Here is a 24,208-nt window from a genome sequence, read left to right as displayed (position 1 = left end):
TTCTTATGCTTCTTAAACCCTAATTTAGAGAGAGAGAAATAGAGAGAGATTAGAGAGGGCGTGCCACCCCTTAGGCTCAGAGAGAGATTGAGATGTCAAGAGTGTAGAGAATGAGCCACCCCCAACCCTAATAGCTAGTTTATATAGAATAAAAGCTAGAGTTTCTAGGGTTAGGTTTTTGCCATCATTATGAGACTTGATCTTGATGTTTGATCTTCAAGACCTGTGGGGTGAAGAGATCTCATCCATTCATTTCTTAGATCAACCATCATGATTAAAAGAATGAAGTGAACCATTATCCCTCTGTTTCCATAACTCCATTCCCATCAAAATAGTATATAGAGAAAGTACTAAATGAATATCAATTAATTCTTACACTTTCCCTTTTTTAAATCAATTAAAATCTCTACTCCACGCTTTCCTAATATTCTCAAGTCAATATGTGGCTTAATTAGAATCAACCAATTTAGGAAAGAATAAGAGGAGGTGGGATGGGACGCCCCACCCCGTGGGTGTCCTTGTGGGCCCCATGCCCCCACTAAATGATGGGCCCCCAATAGATTAAAATTAATTTTCAAATAATCAAATAAATTTTATATTGTCAGTAATATTTTATTTTTTTCTCTGATTAAAATAAATCCAGAAATTGATTTTTCTTAATTTAAAAATCATATTTCTATAAAATAAAATACCCAGAGAAGTCCAAGAAATTATTTTTAATTACCAAAAAATAAATAAAACATTTTTTTTTTGAGAAAAGTTAACTTTAAAAATAATTAAAGCATATTAAAACATATTCAAAGAGATACGATGGGAATAGGATCCATAGAGTTATGATTATAACAAATATATTGAGGACTCCATCATTTCTAGAGATCGTATCTCACTACACCTTCTCAAACTTGCCCAATAGTTCCTATGACCCACAACCCTTCGCAGGGCTTCATGATTGGAGTATCAAAGTCAGCCAATAAGTGAAGGAGACACGATCTTAGTCGATGGATTATAGGTCCCTCTCTAAGGACAAGTTCAGGCCCCATTTCAACACTATGCTTTATAGGTTATTTCAACACAGTCCAGTGTTGTAAGGAGTCATCTCTTCTGTACATGTACACGTCATATACCCTTATCCAAAAGGGTCACTTCTCGGATGGCTATCTAGTGTACATGTCATGTGATGTTGATAATGAGGATTTAAACCCTTGTCCTCTCTGGCCATCCATCACACACCGGGGTCTCATCGAATCCCCTGGCCTAACTGTCCTGGGCACAACTCCGACCTCATCAAGGGATAACCCCACATCGAAACCTTCATCTGTTGTGTTTACACAATGCCCAGGAGTACGGGTTTTAGACATCACTTATGAGCCATAACCAGACAAAGCTCATGAGTCATGGCACTACCATAATTTTCTATTCCAAAAGATATCGACCGTAAATGAAAAAATTGTTTACGTAGTAAAACGAAAAGGCATTCAAGTTGATATACATGAAAATTGCCTAGGAATCTTTGATTCTCTCTTGTGCCTCAGTCGAAAGTGGACCACACTCCCAGCCAACATTTCACTAGAATGTTTTAATACATGCTTTCATAAGGTCTTTAAATGGCCACGAAACCCCAACAGCAGTGCAGGGGTCCTTATGGTCCACCACTTTAGTTGAGGGAACAGTCAAATGGGGATATATAAGTTCTACTTTCTTTGGTTTACTGTTCTCAAATGGGTGAAAACTATAGTACATGGGAAAGTCGAAGACTTTTCCCCATTTTTCTTTGTTGTCAAACGCACACTTAAAGAAACGTAGGACTCTCTGAAAGAAATATATTTATCAGATAAGAATATCTCTAGGGTGTATGAACTATTTGAGAAAATATTTCAATTGCAACATGGAAATAAGAGTGTGAGTGAATGTTATAGTGCCAATAGAGGTATGTGGGAAGAGCCCTATATCTGGTGATGCGGAATTACAGAGGAAGTAGCATGAAGACTTCAGCGTTGAGAAATTTCTATTAGGTCTTAATCCTGAGTACCATCCTATTTGTGGACGAATTTGGAAAGTAGTGAGCTATTGTCCCCTAATGTGCATGCACGCATTCAATGCATCAATATATCTGCTCTCCTACACCTTCTGGTCAAACGTTGGTGAGGGATTGGCATTGAAGACATTTATACGGTGCGGTAATCAAGGCAGATGTTGGGTCTGTGGTTGTGGCTCAGGAAGGGGCCGTAATAGAGATGATGGAAATAGTGGTCATAGAACTCGAGTCTGTACTCATTGCGGGTGTACAAATCATTTAGTTAATAAGTGTGGGGATAAGATTGTTAAGCTTGCTTGGGCAAATCAGGTTACTTACACATATGAGAGTAATGATGTTTATCTAAATGGACCTAGTGATCATTGACAACTATCAAATTCTGTTGGTGACTTTGTTGTGCTTTTAAGAGAAGAATATAATAAACTTGTTAAACAAGTTCAACAACCTACTATCCATCCTTCCACTTCTGCTTTCGATGTGCTTCTTACATCCCAAAAACCTACTCCGTGGGTTGTTGACTCTGTTGTGCTTTCAAGAGATGAAATTAAACTTGCTAAACAAGTACATGAGCCTACTATCCGCCCTTCCACTTCTGCTGCCACCCTTGCTAACTCACGTGCTTCTATGCTTCTTGAATCTCACCTACTCATTGAATTATTGACTCAAGAGCTTCCAGCCAACTGGTGAGTCCTCAGTTTTGGTATCTCTAGATAAAGTGTGTTCCTAATTCCTGTATTACTTTGGCTAATAGATCACTATCTTGTGTGTCCGGACATAGTGTAGTTATGCCTACCTCTTCCTCTTCCTTGTCCTTTGTGCTATGTTTTCAGAGTTTCCTTTCAATTTGTTGTCTGTGAGTAAATTAACAAATCTCTTCATTGCTCCATAACTTTTTATCCTTCTTATTATGTGATTAAGGAACTAAGGATGAGGACGATTGATGATGGGAATGAGTCATGTGGCCTAGGCTATTTGGATCATAACCTGATTGGTGCTATTCTTCATTTTATTTCTTCTCCCTTATTATGGAATTGTTGGCTGGACAATAACTTGAAGTTATTAGTCCTTTCTTTAGGGCCTATTTCTGCTTTAGAGTGGGAGGCTTGGCAGTGAGGCGAGCATCATAGGGTGTCATTTCATCAAAAAAATGATAAACAAAGACCTGTTCCATTTACAGTTGTTCATTCGATATCTTGGGTCCTGCTAGAGTATAAAGTTTGTCGGGTCATAGATATTTTCTAACTTTCTTGGATGATTATTCATGAATGACAATGTTATATTTAATTAAAGTGGGATGTGCGGTTTTCTTCATTTCTAAAATGTTTCACAAAGATCCGAAACTCAATTTTATAAGAATATGTGAATATGTGTTTTACGTTCCGATAATGCTAAAGAGTATCTTTTTAAAAAATTTTAAATTTATTTTCCTCAAAATGGAACTTAGGTCAAACTTCTTGTTTGTGTACTCAACATAATGGGTTTATTGGAAGGAAAAATCAACATTTACTTGAAGTAACCCACACTGCTAATTGCATGCATGTTCCAAAAAGTTTATTGGGGAGTTGCTTGCTGATCTCATGTTATTTAATTAATCGTATGCTCGTTCAGTTTTGAATAGAAAAATACCACATCTTGTTCTCTTTCTTGATACTCTATTGTTTGTTGTTTCTCCTTGAATGTTTGGGTGTGTTTGCTTTGTTCATGTATTAGGTACTGGGAATGATAAGTTACACTGCTAGCTGTCTAGTGTGTTTGTTTAAGATATTCATACTTCCACAATGGTTATTGTTGCTATCATTCTGATCTACAATAGAATTTCTACAATAGACTTTTGTTTGTGTTACCTTTTTTTAAGATACTCCCTATTTTTCAGAAGAGGGTCTTTTGCTTGATACAAATTTCTTTTATCATGCTTCGAAAGAATTCTCAAAGTCCCCATCTTCTATAGTTCCTCGTCCTGTTCCTCTTGATACTTCTTCGCCTTAGTTACTTGGCGTTGTTGAACCTATTTACCTCTACACATCATAATGTTCCTTATGAGCAGCCCATAAATGTTCACATGATTAGAAAAGTGCAGGATGGATATCCTCCACTGACTCAGCCAACCACTCAATCATCATCTTCCCCTACAGATCCACTTCCTACTTCTCACATTCTGTGTCCGGGGATGATAATGTACCTATCGCCATCTGTAAAGATATAATGTCTTGTACTAAATATCCCATTGCTTATTTTGTTACCATTACAAATTTGCCGCCATGCTATCAAAGTTTTGCTCTAGCTTTTTCATCTATTTCGATTCCTAAGTTTTTTATTAGGCAGCACTTTCTCGTACTGGATGGAAGAAAGCAATGGAAGAGGATATGGATGCACTCAACATGGATGATACATGGGAGCTTACTAAGTTATCAGCTGGTTGTTGAGTTTATGCAATAAAACAACAGCCTGACGGCACTGTCAAGAGAATAAAAGCCAGATTAGTTGCCAAAGAATACACCCAAACCTTTGGCATTGATTATGTTGAAAATTTTGCTCCTAGTTATATCTTTAGCATCAAATAAGGTTTTTCTTTTGTGGCAGCTTGATGTTAAGAATGCATTCTCCATGGTGATTTGCAAGAAAAGATGGATATGGAGCAACCACCTATTTTGTTGCTTAGGGTGAGTCAGGCAGGGTATGTAAGTTGAAGAAAGTCATTCATGGTCTGAAGCAGTCTCACGTGCATGGTTTGAGAAATTAATGAAGTTGTTGTGGCATATGGATTTCAACGAAGCCATGCAGATAATTTAGCACTTATTTAGAAATAGGACTCCAGGATAATTGTTTTAGTTGTTTATGTTGATGATATTGTCATTACATGTAATGATCAAGAAGGAATCACTCATTTGAGGAGTCATCTAAAACAACATGTTCAAGCCAAGGATATGGGCCACATGTAATATATTTCCTAGGAATTGATGTAGCTAGATTAAAGCATGGCATGAGCTTGTCTTAAAGAAAGTACGCGACTGATTTATTTATAGAAACTGGAATATTAGGTGCTAAACCAGTTGATACTCCTATGGATTCAAATACAAAATTGCTGGCTTATAAGGGGGAGTTGTTTGAGGATCCAGGTTGGTACAGAGGACTAACAGGCAGACTGATTTATTTGATCATTCCTAGGCATGATATTGCTTTTGTTGTAAGTGCAGTGAGTCAGTTTATGCACTTTCCCATGATTCCTCACCGGGATGCTGTTCGTAGAATTTTGGGGTATCTGAAGGGAGCTCCAAGCCGAGGTTTGATTCACGAGCCAAATAATGATTTGACCATTGAGAATTACTCAGATGCTGTTTGGGCAAGTTCTCCATTTATCATGCAGTCTAGCACAAGCTATTGTACATTCATTGGTGGAAATCTAGTTATGTGAAGAAGTAAAATGTCGTGGCTAGATCTTGTGCAGAGTCTAAATATAGAAGAGTGGCACATACTACATATGAATTGATGTGACTGAAGACACTAGTACAACAGATGGGTTTACTATTGCTAAGCCTATGGAGATATATTGTGATAATAAATATACAACCTATATAGCCAATAATCCATTTCTTCAAGAGATAACTAAGCATATTGAAGTAGATTGTCATTTTACTTGAGAGAAGGTTACTAGTAAGCAAGTGTCTAATCCGTTTGTGAAATTTGAGGATCAGTTGGCAAACTTCTTCACTAAAGCCCTTGATCATAATCTGTTCCAAACAATTTGTTCCAAGCTCGACATGGGTGATATTTATGCTCCAGCTTGATGGGAGTGTTAAATGTCCTTTTATCTTTATTTCTCATTCATTTAAGTTATTAAGACCTTCTATCATGTTTCCAGTTTGTATAGGCAGTATTGCCATTTTATTATATGCTTTGTATTCCTCCTCCTCCTACCCCTCCCCCTCCCCCTCCCCCTCTCCCTCTCTCTTTTTGGACACAGTTTCCATGTGTAAAACTCACCTAGTGAATGACAAGTTGACTCAAGTGAGTATTTATTCACTTGTTAAACTTCCCTTATTCTTTGTGAGAAAGCTAATACATGGTTTGCTCCTAGCTATTGTTGTCCAAACTCATACAGCTGCATTTCGATCTGCTCATTGATGTTTTGTTGCTTTGGACAATGTTGGGAACACATACGGTTTAAAGTTTCTAGAAAAAAATGGGTATCTTATAATAAAAAATGATTTTGACCATGATTTGGCTCAATTTAACAGCTTCAGTTCTATCCATTTGATTTAGTTAGAAGTTTCCCACTTTGCTTTACATGGGACATGACATTACTTTTCATTAACTCTTCTTCGTTTGTGGCTAGCCATTGACCTCAATTACTATTTATGCAGATTTGTGAGTGGATGAGAGATCAACAACATATTAAACTCTTACCGGGTGATTATGCTCTCCACTTGGACTTGGTGGCGAAAGTTCGTGGTTTGGCTAGTGCTGAAAAATTCTTTGAAGATCTACCCGAAAAGATGAAGGAAAAATCTACATACACTTCTCTTCTCAATGCCTATGTTCAAAACAAGTTATCCACCAAGGCCGAGGCTCTCATGGCAAAAATGTCAGAATGTGGGTTGCTGAAGAGTCCCCTTCCATACAACCACATGCTAAACTTATATGTTTCTAATGGGCAGTTTGAGAAAATTCCTTTGTTGGTTCAAAAGCTAAAGGCACATGTCTTGCCTGATTTGTTCACTTATAATATTTGGATGAGCGCATATGCTTCTAAAAATGATATTAAAGGTGCCGAGAGTGTTCTCCTTGAGCTGAAAAGGACAAAGTTACATGCTGATTGGGTGACCTATAGCATATTAGCCAGCATATATATCAAAGCAAACGACCTTAATAAAGCGGCTGATGCTTTGAAGGAAATGGAACTTAGGGTTTCTAGGAAGGAGCGTGTTGCTTATTGCTCCCTCTTGACCTTAAATACAAACCTAGGCAGTAAAGATGTTTATAGAATATGGAAGAAGATGAAATTGACCTTCCGTAAGTTGAATGATTCTGAATATACATGCATGCTAGTGTCTCTAGTAAAACTTGGGGATATCGAAGGTGCTGAGAATGTTTTTAGTGAGTGGGAATCAGTTTCAGGAACACGTGATTCTAGGGTCTCTAACGTGCTTCTCTCTGCTTACGTAAGAAATGATATGTCTGAGAAGGCAGAAGAATTTCACAAATGCACGGTAGAGAGAGGAACTATACCTAGCTATACGACTTGGGAAACTCTAGCATGGGGTTACTTAAGAGAGAAGAAGATTGTTATGGCACTTGATTCTTTGAAGAATGCTGTTTCGAGTGTGAAGAAGTGGGAGCCAAATCGTGGGTTAGTGAGAGAATTTTCCAAGACGTTAGAAGAAAGTGGTGACACTGAGAATGCAGAGAATTTTTTGCTGCTTCTCAGGGATGTGAACTATGTGTCAACAGCAATTTACAACTCGGTGCTTCGCACGTATGCTAGTGCAGGAAAGATGCCCCTCATAATACTTGAGCGCATGAGGAATGATAAGGTTGAACCTGATGAAGAGACCCACAAGCTTCTCAAAGTAACAAGCAAGTTGTGTGTGGGTGGTGTTGCAAGGGCCCTGTCTTAAGTAACATTATGAAAGTGTTTCATTTCCACGTATTTGTAGAACCATGAGGATTGGGCTGCAAAACTTTGGTTGGGTTTGTAAGTTAAGAAACAAACTACTATAGTCCAATTTACCATGGAAAACTGTAGTCAATTGGAACCATGCCCTGTTCTAGTGGACTCACTATCCCTCCATCACCAACCATCATTACATGAGATGGTGATGACCGAAATGGAATATAGTTTCAGAAAGTCCAGTCGATTGTGTCATTTGGTAGACACATGGGAGCAGATATGAAGAGCTCGTTTGTTGGAGATGACTATCGACAAGAAATCAGCAGTTTCTATTGGCAAATGTGTTTCTCTTTTGAATCATTATGTTATGCATGAGCTCTTTGGAATGGAGAGGATTTTATTGAACTGGATCTGCCTTCAAGTACCGCCTTCCCGAACTGTCAGAAAGTTGAAGAAAAAAGAAGTCAATTCTTGCATCATCGATTGGATATTTGAGTTTGCACTAGGAGAACACGACCCAGAATTTCTGTCTTCAACATATTCAACAATGCATGATATTGAACAAATGGAAATTATAATATGATGAGGTTTGTAGAAGTTATGTAGTGGGTTCCAAAATCAAGAAATTGAATTTCTTAAGTTGAACTGGGAATTCCCTTGGAAGCAACCATAGGCATTATCATTGGGAACTCATGTGATATCAGTTGGTTCGAGGTTTCCAACTTTTTTGCTTGAGTTCTAGGTATCCACAGAAACATCTAACCGGTGTATGTGATTTCTTTTATACTTGATTTTGCCATCAAGAATGTAACGTATTTATAGAAGTTACTGTTTATGGAGTATGATTATTCCATTTCTTACTTGCTTCCTTTTGGTTTCTTCGTACTGAATATAACATGAACTTTGTTACTTATATTCGCTTTAATGCGTTTCTTACTTTTGCCAATTTTCTTTTAAACAAAGCTTGAACGACCAGATCCAAGGTTATAAAAAGAGACAAGAATATAATATTGGTTTTGTCACCCTCTCAACGGGTCCACAACCGGTTCAAAACCTCAATATCTTTTGCGACCTACTCTTTATGGTCTTTTTAAAAGCTAAACCCTTATGTGTAAGAAACATCAGTCTTTCCTTTTGTGTGCTTTTAATGTGTGGTAGTGGCAATAACGAAAGGGATTGTATGTTATGAGACTATTTATCTTTGTTGTAAAGTGTTTACAGTTATTTCTAGTCATTTGATGAAAAATTGGATGGTTTGGGGTGTCACAAAGTTTGATTTTTTTTTTTTTTAACTTTGAGTCTGGTAGATAACATTCTTATAACGACATGATTGTTTGTGATCTCTTTATTAGTAAATGGTCATTTTATATACTTTCCATACCAAAAAGCCATGTGTATATATAAGAGTATCTGTTTTTTTAGGTAATTCAATGGGGAAGTTTTTTCAAATTCAGTGGATACTTAAAAGCCACGTGTGTATTATATGAGTATCTTTGTTTAGTTAATTCAGTGGGTTTTTTAGGTAATTCAGTGGGGAAGACATTCCCCTACCCGTTTTGGATACTAAAAAGCATATTTTTTTTAGGTAATTCAGTAGGTTTTTTAGGTAATTCAATGGGGAAGACATTCCCCTATCCATTTTGGATACCAAAAGCTACGAGTGTGTATATATAAGAGTATCTTTTTTTTAGGTAATTCAGTGGGGAAGACATTCCCCAACCCGTTTTTTCAAATTCAATGGAGAAGATATTTCCCTACTCATTTTTTCAAATAAATTAGGAGTTAGCTTTTTGAAGTTACTAGTGGGGTGGTGTTAGTGGTGGGAATGAAAACCACAATGTAGTAACTAGGGTATGGAGTGCTACCACCACGATTTTAACCTCTTGTATATGTAAGAGTAACTCAAGAAGCCAAATTACATGCTTGCCACCTAGGTGGCGATCTTATCCTATTCTCTAGAGATCAAATTATTTTTCTAAGTTATAAAGGTAATGTCCTCCAATCGGCACTCGAATTCCCCATATTGCCCTGAAGTATCAATTTTTAGCTTTGGTGCTTAGAAGGCCTTGGTGCATCCAAGAAAAGGAAAACCATAATGCTTTGCTTTTTATTATTATTATTATTATTATTATTTTATTTTTAATATATGATACTGTTTCCATTTTCACATTGGGAAAGACTTGATGGACCATCGGGTCCCAATTGGTTAATTGGAGCCGCAATTCAACCTCCAAATCCCAGTTGGGTGTGTTTGAAGGACTCCAAGACGATTCGATAGAGGAGAAAGTTTATAGGAGACATCAACCTTATACTATACAAGTAAGGGGCTCTTTAAAAACCTACCAAAAGGTTTTTTTCTCACTGGAAAACTCTCCAATTGATCATCTTGACCGTCCATGGGAACGAATTACCAAGAGTAACATTTAATTAGAAACTATTGCATGTTCCTGCTGGTCATCAAAACTGGTAGTGTGTCCCCAAGAAAGTAGAAAACTTCATTTATGGAACTGGAAACCAAACGATTTTCAAGCACCCTTACAATGAGAATCAATGGTTTCCTTAGTTTGTCTGAATCTAAAAAGATATATGCTTTTGCAGGACCACATCTTCAATTCACTTATGTAAGACCTCACGAAAAAAAGGATAATAATGCATACTCTATACGGCCCGGAACAAATAGTGTCTTAAGATTGAATAGGGTTTGTTCAATATTTGAACCGTTGGATCCAAAGAGTTCAGAAACTAAAAGATCCAATTTTTTCCAAGAATCCTCAATAGTTTAAAGCACACCCAAAAAATTTAATGTCTAAAAGATTCTCTTAAGCAGGGTAAATATACTGTGGTCTCCCGTAGAGGCGCGCTACAGGCATCTCAAATCAAACAAATCACCCAATGAAGGGGACGGTCTAGATCTAAGGGTGGCAAATTCAATGTTGTTCATGAACTGGTGTTTGAGGTAAAAGAGTGTTTAGTGACCCCCTATTTAATTCACCACAAGTGTTGTGAAAAGTTTAGTGGCTCTATTTAATACAGCACTAGTGTATGAAGACTTTATCCATCTTTGTCGGTAGTAATTCCGGGGGGTCTTTACAAAATTTGGCTTCGTTCTTGGCATCTACTTCCAGAAAAAGAAGCCATCTCTCAATTGGGCGTGAGCATGGGCGTGGCGTGGGCACCACCCAAAATACTGAGCCATAATTATACAGAGAGAATTTTAAAAATACGAAAGCTTTTAAGCCCCACTCATAAACCCTGCAATCATTACCACCAAAACAGTTCCATTTGTCTTTTCGGCTCGGCCCCAAAAGCCTAACTTAAAGCTAAAGAGAGAGAGAGAGAGAGAGAGAGAGAGTGAAGCACACTACATCACTAAGAGTGGCGAGCCCAAAAGAAATAACACACACCAGAAAAACAGACAATGCTGAGCAAACCAACCCCAACCCCAAACCCAAACCCCCTCCCCCTCCCCCTCTTCTCTCTCATCATCTTCTCCATACTCTCTCTGGGCTTTCAATCCTCCTCTGCCTACACCTTCATCTATGGAGGTTGCTCCCAAGCCAGGTACCAACCCGGTTCCACCTACCAATCCAACCTAAACTCCCTCATGACCTCTCTCGCGAACTCCGCCTCCTCCTCTCTCTACAAGACCTTCACCTCCGGGAGCTCCTCGGATACCGTCTATGGCCTCTACCAGTGCCGCGGAGACCTGGGCACGGCGGACTGCGGCCGCTGCGTCCAAAACGCGGCCAGCCAGCTCGGCCTCGTCTGCCCGAACGCCTTCGCGGCCGGCCTCCAGCTGGATGCCTGTTTCCTGCGATACGAGAACACTAATTTCATAGGGAAGCTCGACACGACGCTGGTGTACAAGAAGTGCAGCAAGAGCAGCAGCGGGGACTCGGAGTTCTTGGAGAGGAGGGAGGATGTGTTTGGGGCGGTGATGGCGGGAGGCGGAGGGTTTAGGGTTGGGGGGTCGGGGCTTGTGCAGGGAGTGGGGCAATGCGTCGGAGACCTTGCCACGGGGGACTGCGCCGCCTGTTTGGAGACCGCCGTGACAACGCTCAGAAACGTTTGCGGAGCCGCACTTGCAGGGGACTCGTATTTGGCGCAGTGCTATGTCAGATACTGGGCTTCAGGCTACTACTCACATTCATCTCCAGGTAATCTTACTTACATTTTATCTTTTACTTCTTTGCCAGCAGGCCCGCCCCATTACCCCCACCCGGGCGGGCCTTCGACAAATACAAATGCGTTAAAAAGGGCTCAAAACCGCGTTGGTATTGGCCGCCCTCGGGCCACGCCATAGTTTGTTGCTCGGGCCTCCTTTTATAGGTCAGTTTTTCCTTTTGTTTTCTTCGTTTTTGTTAGAATTTTGGTAATTTGGATTGATGGGAAATTCTATTTTCTTAATTTTTTTCTCGTTTTTTTTTTTTTTTTTCCTTTTAGTTTTAGATACAAACACACCTTCTTCCAAACCAAATATTTTGTAGGGAATTTGATTGTCAAGTGATATATCTTATTGGAAATCTAATTCATATTCACACGGAAAGTAAATTGGGGAAATTTTACATTTTTAATTAGCTTTGAAGAGTAGGAAAAGAAAATCTCAAGGAAAGTACATTGAGGTTTCTTCGTAAGAAGATCTCCATGTAAAAGGTTTTCAAACTAACTAATAAACAAAGTTAGATAATTTAAAGAGGAATAGTTAGATAATTTAAAGAGGAATTGTTTTATCAAGAGTCGTCAAAAACGGTTATAATTTGTAAACTATGGGAAATCAATTCCTTAGGAGGGAAGATAGGAGTTTAACCAAGAGTGTGTCATTTGGAAAAGGCTTAGAAAGTGTAGCCCATGGGTCCACATTGGGCCTGCTGTGAGTTTTAACGCGTCCTATATTAACTATACTGCTTTTTGGCAACTAAAACTTTATTTAAATACAAAATTCACTTTTATGAAAACTCTACACCTTCTAAGGAAAAATTTATGCAAGGTTCAACTTTTTCCTAAGGTGCAGCTCAAAAATCCGCTAAAAGAGCGCGTTCAGGGGTATTTTCTAATTGATCATCTCAACTTCGAGATGTATAAATATAAAAAAAATAAATTTTATATCTTATAAAATAATACATTTTGCAATAAGTTATCTAGACCATTTATTTTCAAGATTTTCAAGTGTTTAAAGAGTTTTTTTAATATCTTTTTTAAGATTTTAAATTTCATTACTAGAAATAAAATTAAATTTTGAAACAGGTTTCTGACATGAGAACTACATCTAAAAACAAAATTTAAAAATGCACCTTATCTGCTGTACGAAGAAAGATTCTTATGTGAACCTCACTACTTCTAAAACTGACTCTTTACTCTCCCGTGAACCCTTTGGGTCTCTACCCCGTTTCGTACTTTCTCTCTCTACACCTTTTGGACGTTCTCCCCCTACCCCTTCCTACCCTCTGTTCGCTTTGGAAAATTGTTTCATCAGGGCTGGACAGCATTTCTACATAAACAGTTCAGAAAGTATAAATACAAGTAGGTGTTCTATCTAAAAACAAGAGAAATTAGTGCTCCAAATGTTCTCTTACTAGAATTATTATTTTTAGTTTTTAAAATTTATTTATTTTTTCATATTCATGATCTCCATGTTAGAGATTACATATTCTTAAAAATTAAATCTGAAAATCCATCTCAAAAATAGATTTATTAAGAGGCCCGCATTTCTACATACAAGCTTGGCCACACAGAAACCGGGTCCTTCTGCTTTAGATTGAGAATTGTGATTTTTCATCATTTGGGTTTCTTAACCCTTAGTTGACCGTTGCAATGAATTCATCATTTTTATTGCACACTCCGACTTCTCTCACTGCGGTCCATTTTCTCTTCTACACAGGCATCTTTTTTTTGTTTTTTTACCAATTTTGGTTCTTACGCTGCTCAGAGAGGTTAAATGATTTTCCTGTCCTTGTTCAATGCTGCAATACTTCATAATATGTAAAATCCGTACTGTGGATACCTTCTTTCCCTCTCTTGCTCTCTATCAAGGTAATAAAATTTCTTGGTTTTTCTTTTCACTGTTTTGAATCTTACCTCTCTTTCATGAGGTTAAAAAACCATGATCAGGTTTCTCTCTCCTCATTATTCCTAGGTATTGTTTATTGGTAGGGCTAATGGGTGGGGCGGCCTCGCCTTAAAAGTAGGGCCTGGGGCACAAACTGTAGCCTGAGGACGGGGTTAGGCTCAGTTTGGCCCGGCCTAACCATTTTTTTATTTTTATTTTTTTTAATTTTTATTAAGGTAATTCAGTGGGTGTTGGCCAGGTTTGCTCTGGCCTGACCATATCTTTTTTTTTTTTTTTTTTTTTTTTTGAATAAATTTAGTGGGGAAAGATTGTCCCCTTCATAATTAGGTTTTTTGAAAGTAGGTTTTCTAAAAGTGTTAGTAGAGTAGTGTAAGTGGGAATCTAAATCACTACTGTTATCACTACGACCCTATTCCCTTTTCTGAACTCACATTAAACTTCCTTGATCCATAACCTTAAAATAGAAAAGAATTGAGCATCACGGTTTGTCTCGACCATGTCGCAAACCCCTCCAAAATCCTTACTGGAACCTCTTCGTTCACTTGGAACATGTTCACCTGCAACATGTCTCATGATTCAAAGCCTTTAACTTTGATTTAGTGTTTCAAAACCTTGATAAGTAGGGCAGATCGTTCACCTACATATTCATGTTGGATCACTGGATTGGCAATTTGGATTGGGCCTCGATCGATCGGAATTGGTTATGCAGAAAAATGTTAAAGAATGAATGAAATAAAATAACAATTAAGATAGAGGTTTATAGGTCTGAGATATAGAAAAGACATAAGAAAATATTAAATAAGCATTATATATATATATATATATATATATATATATTGGAAAAGTCTTAAAATGTCTATAGACGAAGTGCTACAGTATTTCATCCACGCACAGACATGCTTTGTTGGTGACGGTTTTGCCTAAAAACTGCTAGACCTACGGGAGTCGTGGCGGTCCCCCCTTTTTTTTTTCTTCAAATTGGGTAGTGCTCGAAATTTCTTCAATCTGCGGCACTCGAGATTTACAACGCTACATCCTAGGCACAATTCCTACGAATTGTAGGGGTACTCTCCCCGCTGACTTTACCTAAAAAAATTCCTAATTTCTTGAAAGAACAAACCAAGCTCCAGAAACCCTAGGAACCTAGAGTAAAGCCAGCAACATGATTTTCTCCCGTTCTCAAGATGGAAATCAAAATCCTAGGAACCTAGAGTAAAGCTCCTAGGAACCTCGAGATGAAAATCAAAATCCTAGGAGCCTAGAGTAAAGCCAGCAACATGATTTTCTCCCGTTCTCGAGATGGAAATCAAAATCTTAGAAATTTCCATGAAAATAAAAAATCTTAGAAATTTCCATATAAATGATTTTCTCCCGTTCTCGAGATGGATATCAAAATCTTAGAAATTTCCATGAAAATAAAAAATCCTAGAAATTTCCATAAAAATGATTTTCTCCCGTTCTCGAGATGGAAATCAAAATCCTAGAAATTTCCATAAAATGAAACTCAAGAGTGGGCTGTTCTCGAGATTTTCGAAATCAAAATCCTAGAAATTTCCATAAAAATGAAACTCAGGAGTGGGCTGTTCTCGAGATGAAAATCAAAATCCTAGACATTTCCATAAAAATGAAACTCAGGAGTGGGCTCGAGATGGAAATCAAAATCCTAGAAATTTCCATAAAAATGAAACTCAAGAGTGGGAAGTTGGAGGGCTTTTCTTCCATTCTCGAGATGGAAATCAAAATCCTAGAAATTTCCATAAAAATGAAACTCAAGATTGGGAAGTTAGAGGGCAGGAGAGCATGATGGTTCGTGAAGGGTTAGAGAGAGAGAGAGTGAAGGGATAGAGACAGAGAGAGTGAGTTTTGCATAAAATTGTTGATTTTGGATGAAAGTACTAGTCTTATACTCCTATATTGAACATGACTCTTCAAGAAATCTTTACTTATCAAAACAGTGGGAAAGGGTAAAAGCTAAAAAGTAGAAGAGTTAAGGGTGGTCTTAAGTCTTTCAATTTGATATATAATGACTAGTAGTAATTGTGACCTCTTTATAAATGACTTCGTAGCATGCAATTAAACTGTAATTTGTTGAAATAGGATTACATCATTATTTATTATTTATTTATTATTATTATTATTATTATTATTATTATTATTCTAATCCCGCATATTTTTGTTTGCACTAGTTTCAACTATGGCAATTGCTTCCCTCCCAAATAACCTCTCGAGCCCAAACAATAGAGAGCCCCACACTTCTTATTTTGGAGTAGCATTTTATTTTTCTTTTGAGCATAGGGATCCATGTTGTGTCCTTTCAACTCTTTCTTTTTTGTATTTTGTTCTTTCTTGCTTTTGTGGTCCATGGGGTCCTTGCTGCCACTTAATGCACCAAACCGTATAATGGTTGGACGAGTAAATGAAAGATATCTATCATCTATCCTTCAAAACTACATAAATGTCATTCCAACTACCATGTTCAATATGAGTATTAAGAGTTCGTATGCCTAAGGTTTTAAATTTTTATGAAAAATTAAGGAGCATTATTTCAATTGAATGTTCCATGGGATTTCTCTAATATTTGTCTTGTTTAACGTCTCTTTCTTCTTCTTTTTATTTTTAATTTTTTTAAGAAAGAGAAAGGCTAGAAACCAATGAATTATTACTTATTCAAGTCTTATGTAGTTCAGAATTGCATTCATCAGGTTCTCTTTTAGAATTTTGACTTCACCTTTTGTAAAGCTTGAGCGGTCCCTCATTGAAGCTTGAGGAACCCTTTGTCACCTTTTCTTAACTATTCAAGAAATAAAGAATATATATCTTTCTATTATTTCTTGGAACTTTGTCACCTTTGGATTGTTTGTTTTGAAAAAAGTCTTGTGATACTTATATTATGTTGGAATTAGTGTTTTAAAACCTAACTATTTCTGATGGGAATAAGTTAGGATCAAATCAGTTCTAAAATAATGTCACACCCTTCTTAATGATAAAAAATATCTTTACTAAAATAATGCTCCATGTACAAAACAAAAGTATATAAATATCCATAATTTATTGAGTACAATTATAAAATGCGTTAAAACGTGAGTACTCTAACATAACCCCCATATATATATATATATATATATATATATATATATATATATATATATATATATATATAGCTTATCTAATATTTTTTTAAATCCCCTTCAATCCCCATAAATCACAATTTTAATTTTTTAATTTTAATTTTAATTTATTTATTTTTTAAATTTCTTTTGGATTATGGATTCAGACCGATCTAGACCCAATTTGGAACACTGATCCATCCCAACGAATCTATGGGTGGTGAATGATCCATCCCAGTGATCCGGATTTTGAAACACTGGTTGAAACATAGTTGTAGTATAGATCCAAAATTATTTATGCCGACTTACTTATCTTTAGCAAATAATTAAGAGACACTCTGTTATATAAGGTGTCAACCTTATATTGTACAAGTAAGACACCCCTCAAAAACCCATTGAGCAAAGTTGTTACGACTCTTGAAAACCCTCTAATTGATCATGTCAACATCAAGATATATAGACATGAACAAAGAAAATGATTTCAAGCCTTAAAAATAGTACATTTTGTGACTCATTATCTAGACAATCTATTTTTTAGATTTTTTAGTGTTTCTAGATATGTTTGGTCTATACTATTTCTAAAATTTTAAATTCATCATTAAAGCTGAAAATAGGTTTTTTCTCATCTAAAGTTTTTAAACGCCAAAATTACGCCTTCTAATAAAACGTCGAGGTGCACCTTCCTTTAATTGTGTAAGGTAGACACCTTATGCAAAGTGCACCCAAACTTAAAAGGCTTCCTCAATTTTGTTAAATTGTAGTGATGACAAAGTAGGCACATTGGGTTTGTTGCAAACCCTAAGATATAATATTGATAATGTTTGTCCATGGGGAAACCTAGGGGAAAAGTGAACATTTTTGTTGGGTTAGAACGGTAAAACCGGGAAAGTCTTAGTTTTGGATTGAAAAATGAAGGCTTTTTCACTTTTTCCTTTATGTTTTTGACGAGCGTCTTATACCTTTAATTCGTTTTCTTGTTTCTTTTCACTTGCTTAAGCAAGCAACAAATATTCCTTGAGTGGGCAAATGGTTTTCCATTTTATTTGGCTTCGGGATACTACTAACGTACCGTCAAGTCCCACCATTTTGTTTGGAGCAAGGTTTTAAAAAACGGATCGGTGACTTGGATCGTATATTTCGATTTTTTATCTAATAATTGGACTGGTGATTGAGATCCCTAAACTAGTCATTTAAAATTTTAAGGATATTAAACACATATTGGTGAACCGAATCATGCATCTGGATTGCTGATCCGGTTTGGTGGAATGACAATCCAGACAGCGATTCAATTTCACGAAACTATGATTAAAAAATTTGAAACAAAGAAAAGAAAAAAGAGGGCCGATTTTGACCGGTTCTCAACGGGAATTGGCTATGCCATGGGGGAACCGGCCGGTTCCCAATATTTTATGAAAATTGGTTCACCCCTTGCGATTCCCAATTCGAATCGGTCGGTTCTAATCCGGAGCGACGTTTTTTCTAAACCTTGTTTGAGAGAAATGACTCAGAATTTATTAAAGGATGAAGTTTCTACGAGGCATAGGTTTTACGAAAACAAAATAAAGCCTCACCTCAAATCCTCGTCCGAATGCATTTTCGGCAATGGAAATCTCCATGATGGATCTAAAACTAAATTTCATCACCAATAATAAAATTTGAAACTAAAAAAATAGTACAGATCTTGCAGATCTTGTAGATCTATGAACACTTATTTTTAGGGTGAAATTGACGGTCTAGATAATTTATTATAATATAAATTATTTTTAGAGCTTGAAATCCTTTTTTTTTTTTCATGACCATAATAGTTAAGCCAAGATGATTTATGTGAAGGTTTTTCAATACTTGAATTGTAATTTTCATTAAGTTATGAGGTGAGGCGTTATTTATTTTGAGAGCAAACCATTTTCCTTTTATAAATGACCGAAGTAACAGCGTAATTGCAAACCAGGTTGTACCCTAAACAATGCCATAGGACTTTCCATGAGTCCAACACATCTGGACGGTCCCTTCCCACATGGGGTCCAGCCCAATCAAGTAATGTGGGCCACCCATTGCCTATACTTGAGGAGCGCCTCTTGTACCCTTGATTGGACAATGGCGAATGGAAGGTCCAAAGACATTGAAGTCCCATGTACCTGGTGCATGGAAATAAATCGGCCATTTCCTCAACCTTTGTCTTAAGATGGGCTAATTAGAGGTGACAATGGATCCGGAACCGACTCAAGATCCAATAGTCGGCTTGACTGGTGTATGGGTCCAAATCTTAAACCCAAATAGTATTTGGGTTTGGGTCCATGTAGACCTGATCGGGACCCGACCAAAATTTTATTAATTTATTTTAAATACATATATTTATAATTATAATATTTAAATAATATGTATATATATAAGGATTATCTATAAAAACACTATTTATCTTTTGTACATATAGGTCACAATCATTTTTTTTTTTTTTAATTTTAAAATGGGTAGTTGTAAGAGTATCATTGAATAGACGCAAAGATCCCAAAAAAAAATAAAAAAAATTGGACTTCGTGACTCACCTCAAGGTATACAATTTGACATTTTATAAGTGGGAATGATTGTGACGTCCATCTATGAAAGCTAAATATCTTTAAATATATAAATATTTTGTTTTTTTAGGATCGGTTGGTTCAAACTTAGATCGAAATCCCACTATATATTTTTGGGTCTGAATCTGGGTCCGGGTTTAGGGACTCAAGATCCAATCGGGTCTGGGTCTCACACTATATTTTTTGGTCCAAATAGGATTTCAATCTTGGATATTGTGTTTTGACTTGTGGCCCTTATTGCTTGTTCACTCGTACCAAGGTTGTTTACCAGCAAGAATGGCCCAAAGGATGGCCTCAACCAATGGGCCCTCCCACCCAAATTCTTCCAAATTAAAGAACTCCAAAGGCCCAAAAACAACCACACTCCATTCCTTGTCATTCCATCATTCCTATTAAATCTTAGGTTAGTATTGTAATGGCATCTTTAAAATTTGTACTTCTTTTTGCCTGCCCAAAAATCTCCAAAGGAATATTTCGTAATTTGTCTCAAGTTCCTCTACTTTATGGTAACTCTGAAAATGCCCTACCTAGCTGGCGAGCATCCAATGTTACATTGCCCTAGGAGCCTGTCCATCACGTGCATTGGCCTTTTCGGAATTGGGGCATTATTTACTATCTCTAAGTTTCCCTTTTTACTGCCACATTGCATTTCCTTTTTTCATTGGCAAGCTCGGGATTCGAACCCCACAAGCTGGGATACTGAGGTTCAAGTCAAAAAGCAATATCCATTCGCTCTCAAATCCAGCTCCCAAATTTGGGATGTTTCCACTTAGTAGGAGAATTTTCCAATTTTTAGAGGGAATCTTAAACTTAGTCAATAGACCCTTGATGCCTTCCTTTCTTCCAAATGAATTTTATTCAGGAGGCACTTGTGCCATATGCCCCCCCTCCCCAAAAAAAAAAAGAAAAAGAAAAAAAAAAAATTTAAAAGCGTTTTGATTAATTGTTAGTGGATGGGTCATGACATCACCTCTATTGACATCTGATGCCCCAGTGATGCTTGAAAAATGCTCTTGTTATTTCATATTCGGCTTGTTTAGGGCCGAAACCTTTGGGCTCAGTCCCCTTAATTGAAGCGAAGTGGACCCAATCAATTCTCATTAAGATGAAGTATTTTTTTCAAAACTTCGAACTTTTGAAGTAGTATTCGAGTGGAAATTGGTTGAGACAATCGATTTTAAAATGATATGGGTTTCGGTCTGGTTCTCTTATAAGTCCCACATCTTATATATTTTTTTGTTTGTTTTTTAAGCTTGTTTAATGTTTTTCAGGTTCCAATTATTTATTTGTTTATTTTTATTGAGTTATTGAATATTTTTTAATCCTTACCCGAATCATTGATCCACCAATTTTACAGGGATTTATGCGTAGACGATCTGTACACCGATTCGAATTTTAAATGACTGTTTTGAAGTATTCAAAACTTGGTGAATTCAGCCCCAATTTAATAAGAATGTAAAATACTCCACTTTCCTTTGAAACAATAATGATGGCGCTTTTGATTTAGGTCAAAAATATATTTTCTCGAGATGGGCGCCACTTCAAGACAAGTTTTGCAGGTCACTTATGGCTGCTTTGCCCTTTTGCATAATGCATTGTTCCTCTTTTACATTTTCCTTTTTTAATTACCACTAAGCAAGCGCGTAGTGTCTTAAAAGTCATAATAAAGGTTAAATTGCATCGGACTGGCATCCCACTATTTTAACATCGAGTGATGGTAAGAGTTTCTTTTGTCTTTCTTTTTTTCTAGGTACGAGATTATCTTTCTTGTCTTTCTTTTTTATCCTGGAATGCCATTCTAATCTTATCCATACATCTAGCACTCTTTGAATTTATGAGATTCCCATGGCAACCTCAATGAAATGTTATTATCATCATCCAGGTCTTATTCCAATTATTTGTAGTTGGTTACTTGAATCTTGTTCTGCCATTTTTCTCCATCGAAACTCATATCCAAATTAATCAATGGAATATGTTAGTACTAATTAATCTTTTAATATCTATTAATCCAAACTAAATAAAATCTTAACTCGGATTAAGGGAGATTGCCAATTTTTCATTACGGGGACGGCGGGTCTTTTAAGTTCTATCCTTTTCCTTTTCTCTATCCTTTTTATCTTTGTGATTTTTCATTTTTTTGGAAGAATAGAACCTAAGAAGAGGAGCATAAGAACAAATAAATGCCTATGTTCCTACTTATTGCATGGAACAAGAACATCTTGGGTGCCCAATAAATGGAATATGATTCTGCTCATCCCCCTCCTAACTGAAAATCTAATAATTCCAGGAAGACCCTAACAGAGAGTTGAATTTACACTTGGCTTTTGTGTAAAATGATTGTGCATGTTATAAATGTATTCAAAGAAAATTGTTCTGCTCTTTTTGTCAATTCTTATTTGTGTATATCTTCTTTTAGACCTGTGGTAAAAACGCCTATTGGAAGTCAGTCTCTCTAGGAATTTCACTAAAAACAATGTGTGTGTGTTCTTAAGCATTAGGTGCTTGACTGAACATTGGATCTGTTGTTGTATACCAGGTTCTTCAAGTGAGGATGATGTTGGAAGAACGGTTGCCATAATAATAGGCGTATTAGCGGGCGTTGCGCTTCTCGTCGTTGTCTTATCCTTTCTAAGAAAAGCAGCAAGTGAGTCTCTGTGTGTGTTTGTGTATGTGAGAGAGAGAGAGGCGTGTGTTGGTACCTTTTTTTTATTTTTTTTAATTATTTTTTATTTATAAGTAATTTGCATCCAACTTTGGTCTTCATGCAGGCTAAAGAAAAGCAAACGTTGGGCTTCCATTGATAGAGAGAGTGAGAGGCCTTACACCTCACGGGGGATTAGGGGCCAGGATTTCTTGATATGTGTACGTCATCGTTTTATATTTCTTTGTTTATTTGACATGGAAAGAGCAAAAGGACTTCAAGAATCTACTGAATCCACCCTCTTTTTTCTTTGGATAAAGTTGCCTCTGTGCCTTGGAATGGCTGCAAAAAAAACACAAAAGACAATCGCATCTCAAGCCAAGAATGTCTCTGCCCTTTTAACTCTTTTATTTACTCATTTACAATCGCATCTCAAGCCAAGAATGTCTGCCCTTTAACTCTTTTATTTGTTTGGCAGCCCGGTTTACATTTAATTGGTTGGACAAACGGATGCCACTACTAGTGCCAGCATCATTCTTTGGCATTATTAGAATTTTAAATCTACAACAAACACATAAATAAATGGATACAGTTTTTATAAGATCCAAGTTTTATGAAAATAAAATAAAGCCCCATTTCGAATCCTCATCTGTAAAGTACTTTGGGTATGGAAAATATCCACGATGGCTTTAAAATTAATTTTTCATAACTATGAAATTTCAAACTAGAAAATGGGTATAGATCTTATGGATCCGTGAACACTTATTTTTAGGGCGAAATAGACGGTCTAGATAATGTGTTACAATGTATATTATTTTATAGGGCTTGATATCCTATTTTTTTTCAATACCATAATAGTCAAACACGAGATGATTAATTTGAATGTTTTTTTACTTCAAAATTATAATTTTCGGTGAACTTCAACTTTACTTATTTTGACAGGGCTACAACCCTATCAAAAATTTTAGGCTACTTTCATTACTCACTGACTCGTTTTTTTCTTTCTTTAATTTGTTTCCATTTTTATTTTTCTCAGTCTTTTAGGTTGGGGATGCCGTTAGATGAAAAATCTATCAAGAAAAGTTTGCAAATTCAGCGGTCTTCCCATGGAACTATGGACTTGATCCCGACAACTAATATTTTGATGATTCGTTTTCGCTAGGTTATATTTTATCAACCAACATTTGATCCATGTGAATTATATGTTCTACAATATTACTTCCCCACGGCAATGAGGCTGGGTCATGGTGGTAACCACCTATACTTTAGTCATGTTGTCCTATATAAGTACAAGATATTGTATCTACCATTTCCAAATATACAGATTACAACACACCTTTCATATTAACCGGATATGCAATATATACTTTCCTTTCACATTCGCTCTTAAACTCAAGATGTTATGAAAAAGGGCAGCTGAAGTTTGAACACTAATTGCGGAAACAAGTAGTTGGATCTTCAGGTGTAGAGCAAGACTAGTAGATGTAGTGGTTGTCATGCTCAGATTGCTTGATCAACAAGCGTAGAAAGCAGTGGAGAATCAACAAGCCTTAGGAACAGATGGCATGATCAGAGTAGGCTTGAGCAACAACATATCAGTAGGCCTCAGGAACAAATGGACCGAACAGAGTAGGCTCAAGCAACATGCAAAATTTCATATCTTTTCCATATACAAGGAAAACAGTTGAGTCAAACAGAATGAAACTCAGAAGAGCCAACATAACTCACTCAGTTTGGATTCGAGGCCAATTCTAGAACTCACAGACCTGAACCGACATGATCGAGTTACATAACAACAAAGTCAATAAAAAAAGGCAGTAATCGAAATAATATCAGAAATGGAATACTAACATCCAACCCTCCCACTTTTATCTTTTAATAAATACACCCTTTTGAAATGTAAGGGATAAAGCCTTTTTGAAGTCCAAATCACCCTTTTGAAATGTAAGGGATAGAGCATTTTTAAACTCTAAATCACCCTTTTGAAATGTAAGGGATAGAGCATTTTGTGAACTCTAAATCAATTTTGTTTCTTTCTAGCTTGATCTCAAAGTGACTTAAATAAGAATTGGGAATTTTGGAGTCCCATTAAAAAGGCTCTTAAGTAAGATTAAGCCTTCGGTCTACGTGAACAATCTGGACACCCACCGTCAAAATCGTTTTCCACATTGCTTCCT

The 24,208-nt window shown here is 36.7% G+C and overlaps 2 protein-coding genes across 3 annotated transcripts in view; both read left to right on the top strand.

Moving 5' to 3' along the window:
* Nucleotides 1-8,503, top strand: part of LOC18422562 (Pentatricopeptide repeat (PPR) superfamily protein) — a 41,126-nt gene extending 32,623 nt beyond the window's left edge. For both annotated transcript variants that reach the window (XM_020668753.2, XM_006878521.4), the window contains exon 2: nucleotides 6,397-8,503. In XM_020668753.2, coding sequence (XP_020524412.1) covers nucleotides 6,409-7,650 — 1,242 coding nt within the window. In that variant the 5' untranslated portion in view covers nucleotides 6,397-6,408 and the 3' untranslated portion in view covers nucleotides 7,651-8,503. The remainder of the gene's footprint in view (nucleotides 1-6,396) is intronic.
* A 2,540-nt stretch (nucleotides 8,504-11,043) lies between these two features.
* Nucleotides 11,044-22,350, top strand: LOC18422650 (plasmodesmata-located protein 8). The gene is made up of 3 exons (XM_006878520.4): nucleotides 11,044-11,800; nucleotides 21,927-22,034; nucleotides 22,159-22,350. Exons 1-3 carry the CDS (start codon nucleotides 11,062-11,064, stop codon nucleotides 22,161-22,163), a joined length of 852 nt encoding a protein of 283 aa, XP_006878582.3. The 5' UTR covers nucleotides 11,044-11,061; the 3' UTR covers nucleotides 22,164-22,350.
* The last annotated feature ends 1,858 nt before the right edge of the window (nucleotides 22,351-24,208 follow it).

This window comes from Amborella trichopoda, chromosome 3 (genome assembly GCF_054954075.1).
Source record: "Amborella trichopoda isolate Santa Cruz 75 chromosome 3, AtrichopodaSantaCruz75HAP2 v2.0, whole genome shotgun sequence".
In the NCBI taxonomy this organism is placed as follows: Eukaryota; Viridiplantae; Streptophyta; class Magnoliopsida; order Amborellales; family Amborellaceae; genus Amborella; species Amborella trichopoda.
This window is presented reverse-complemented; position numbering and strand designations above follow the sequence as displayed.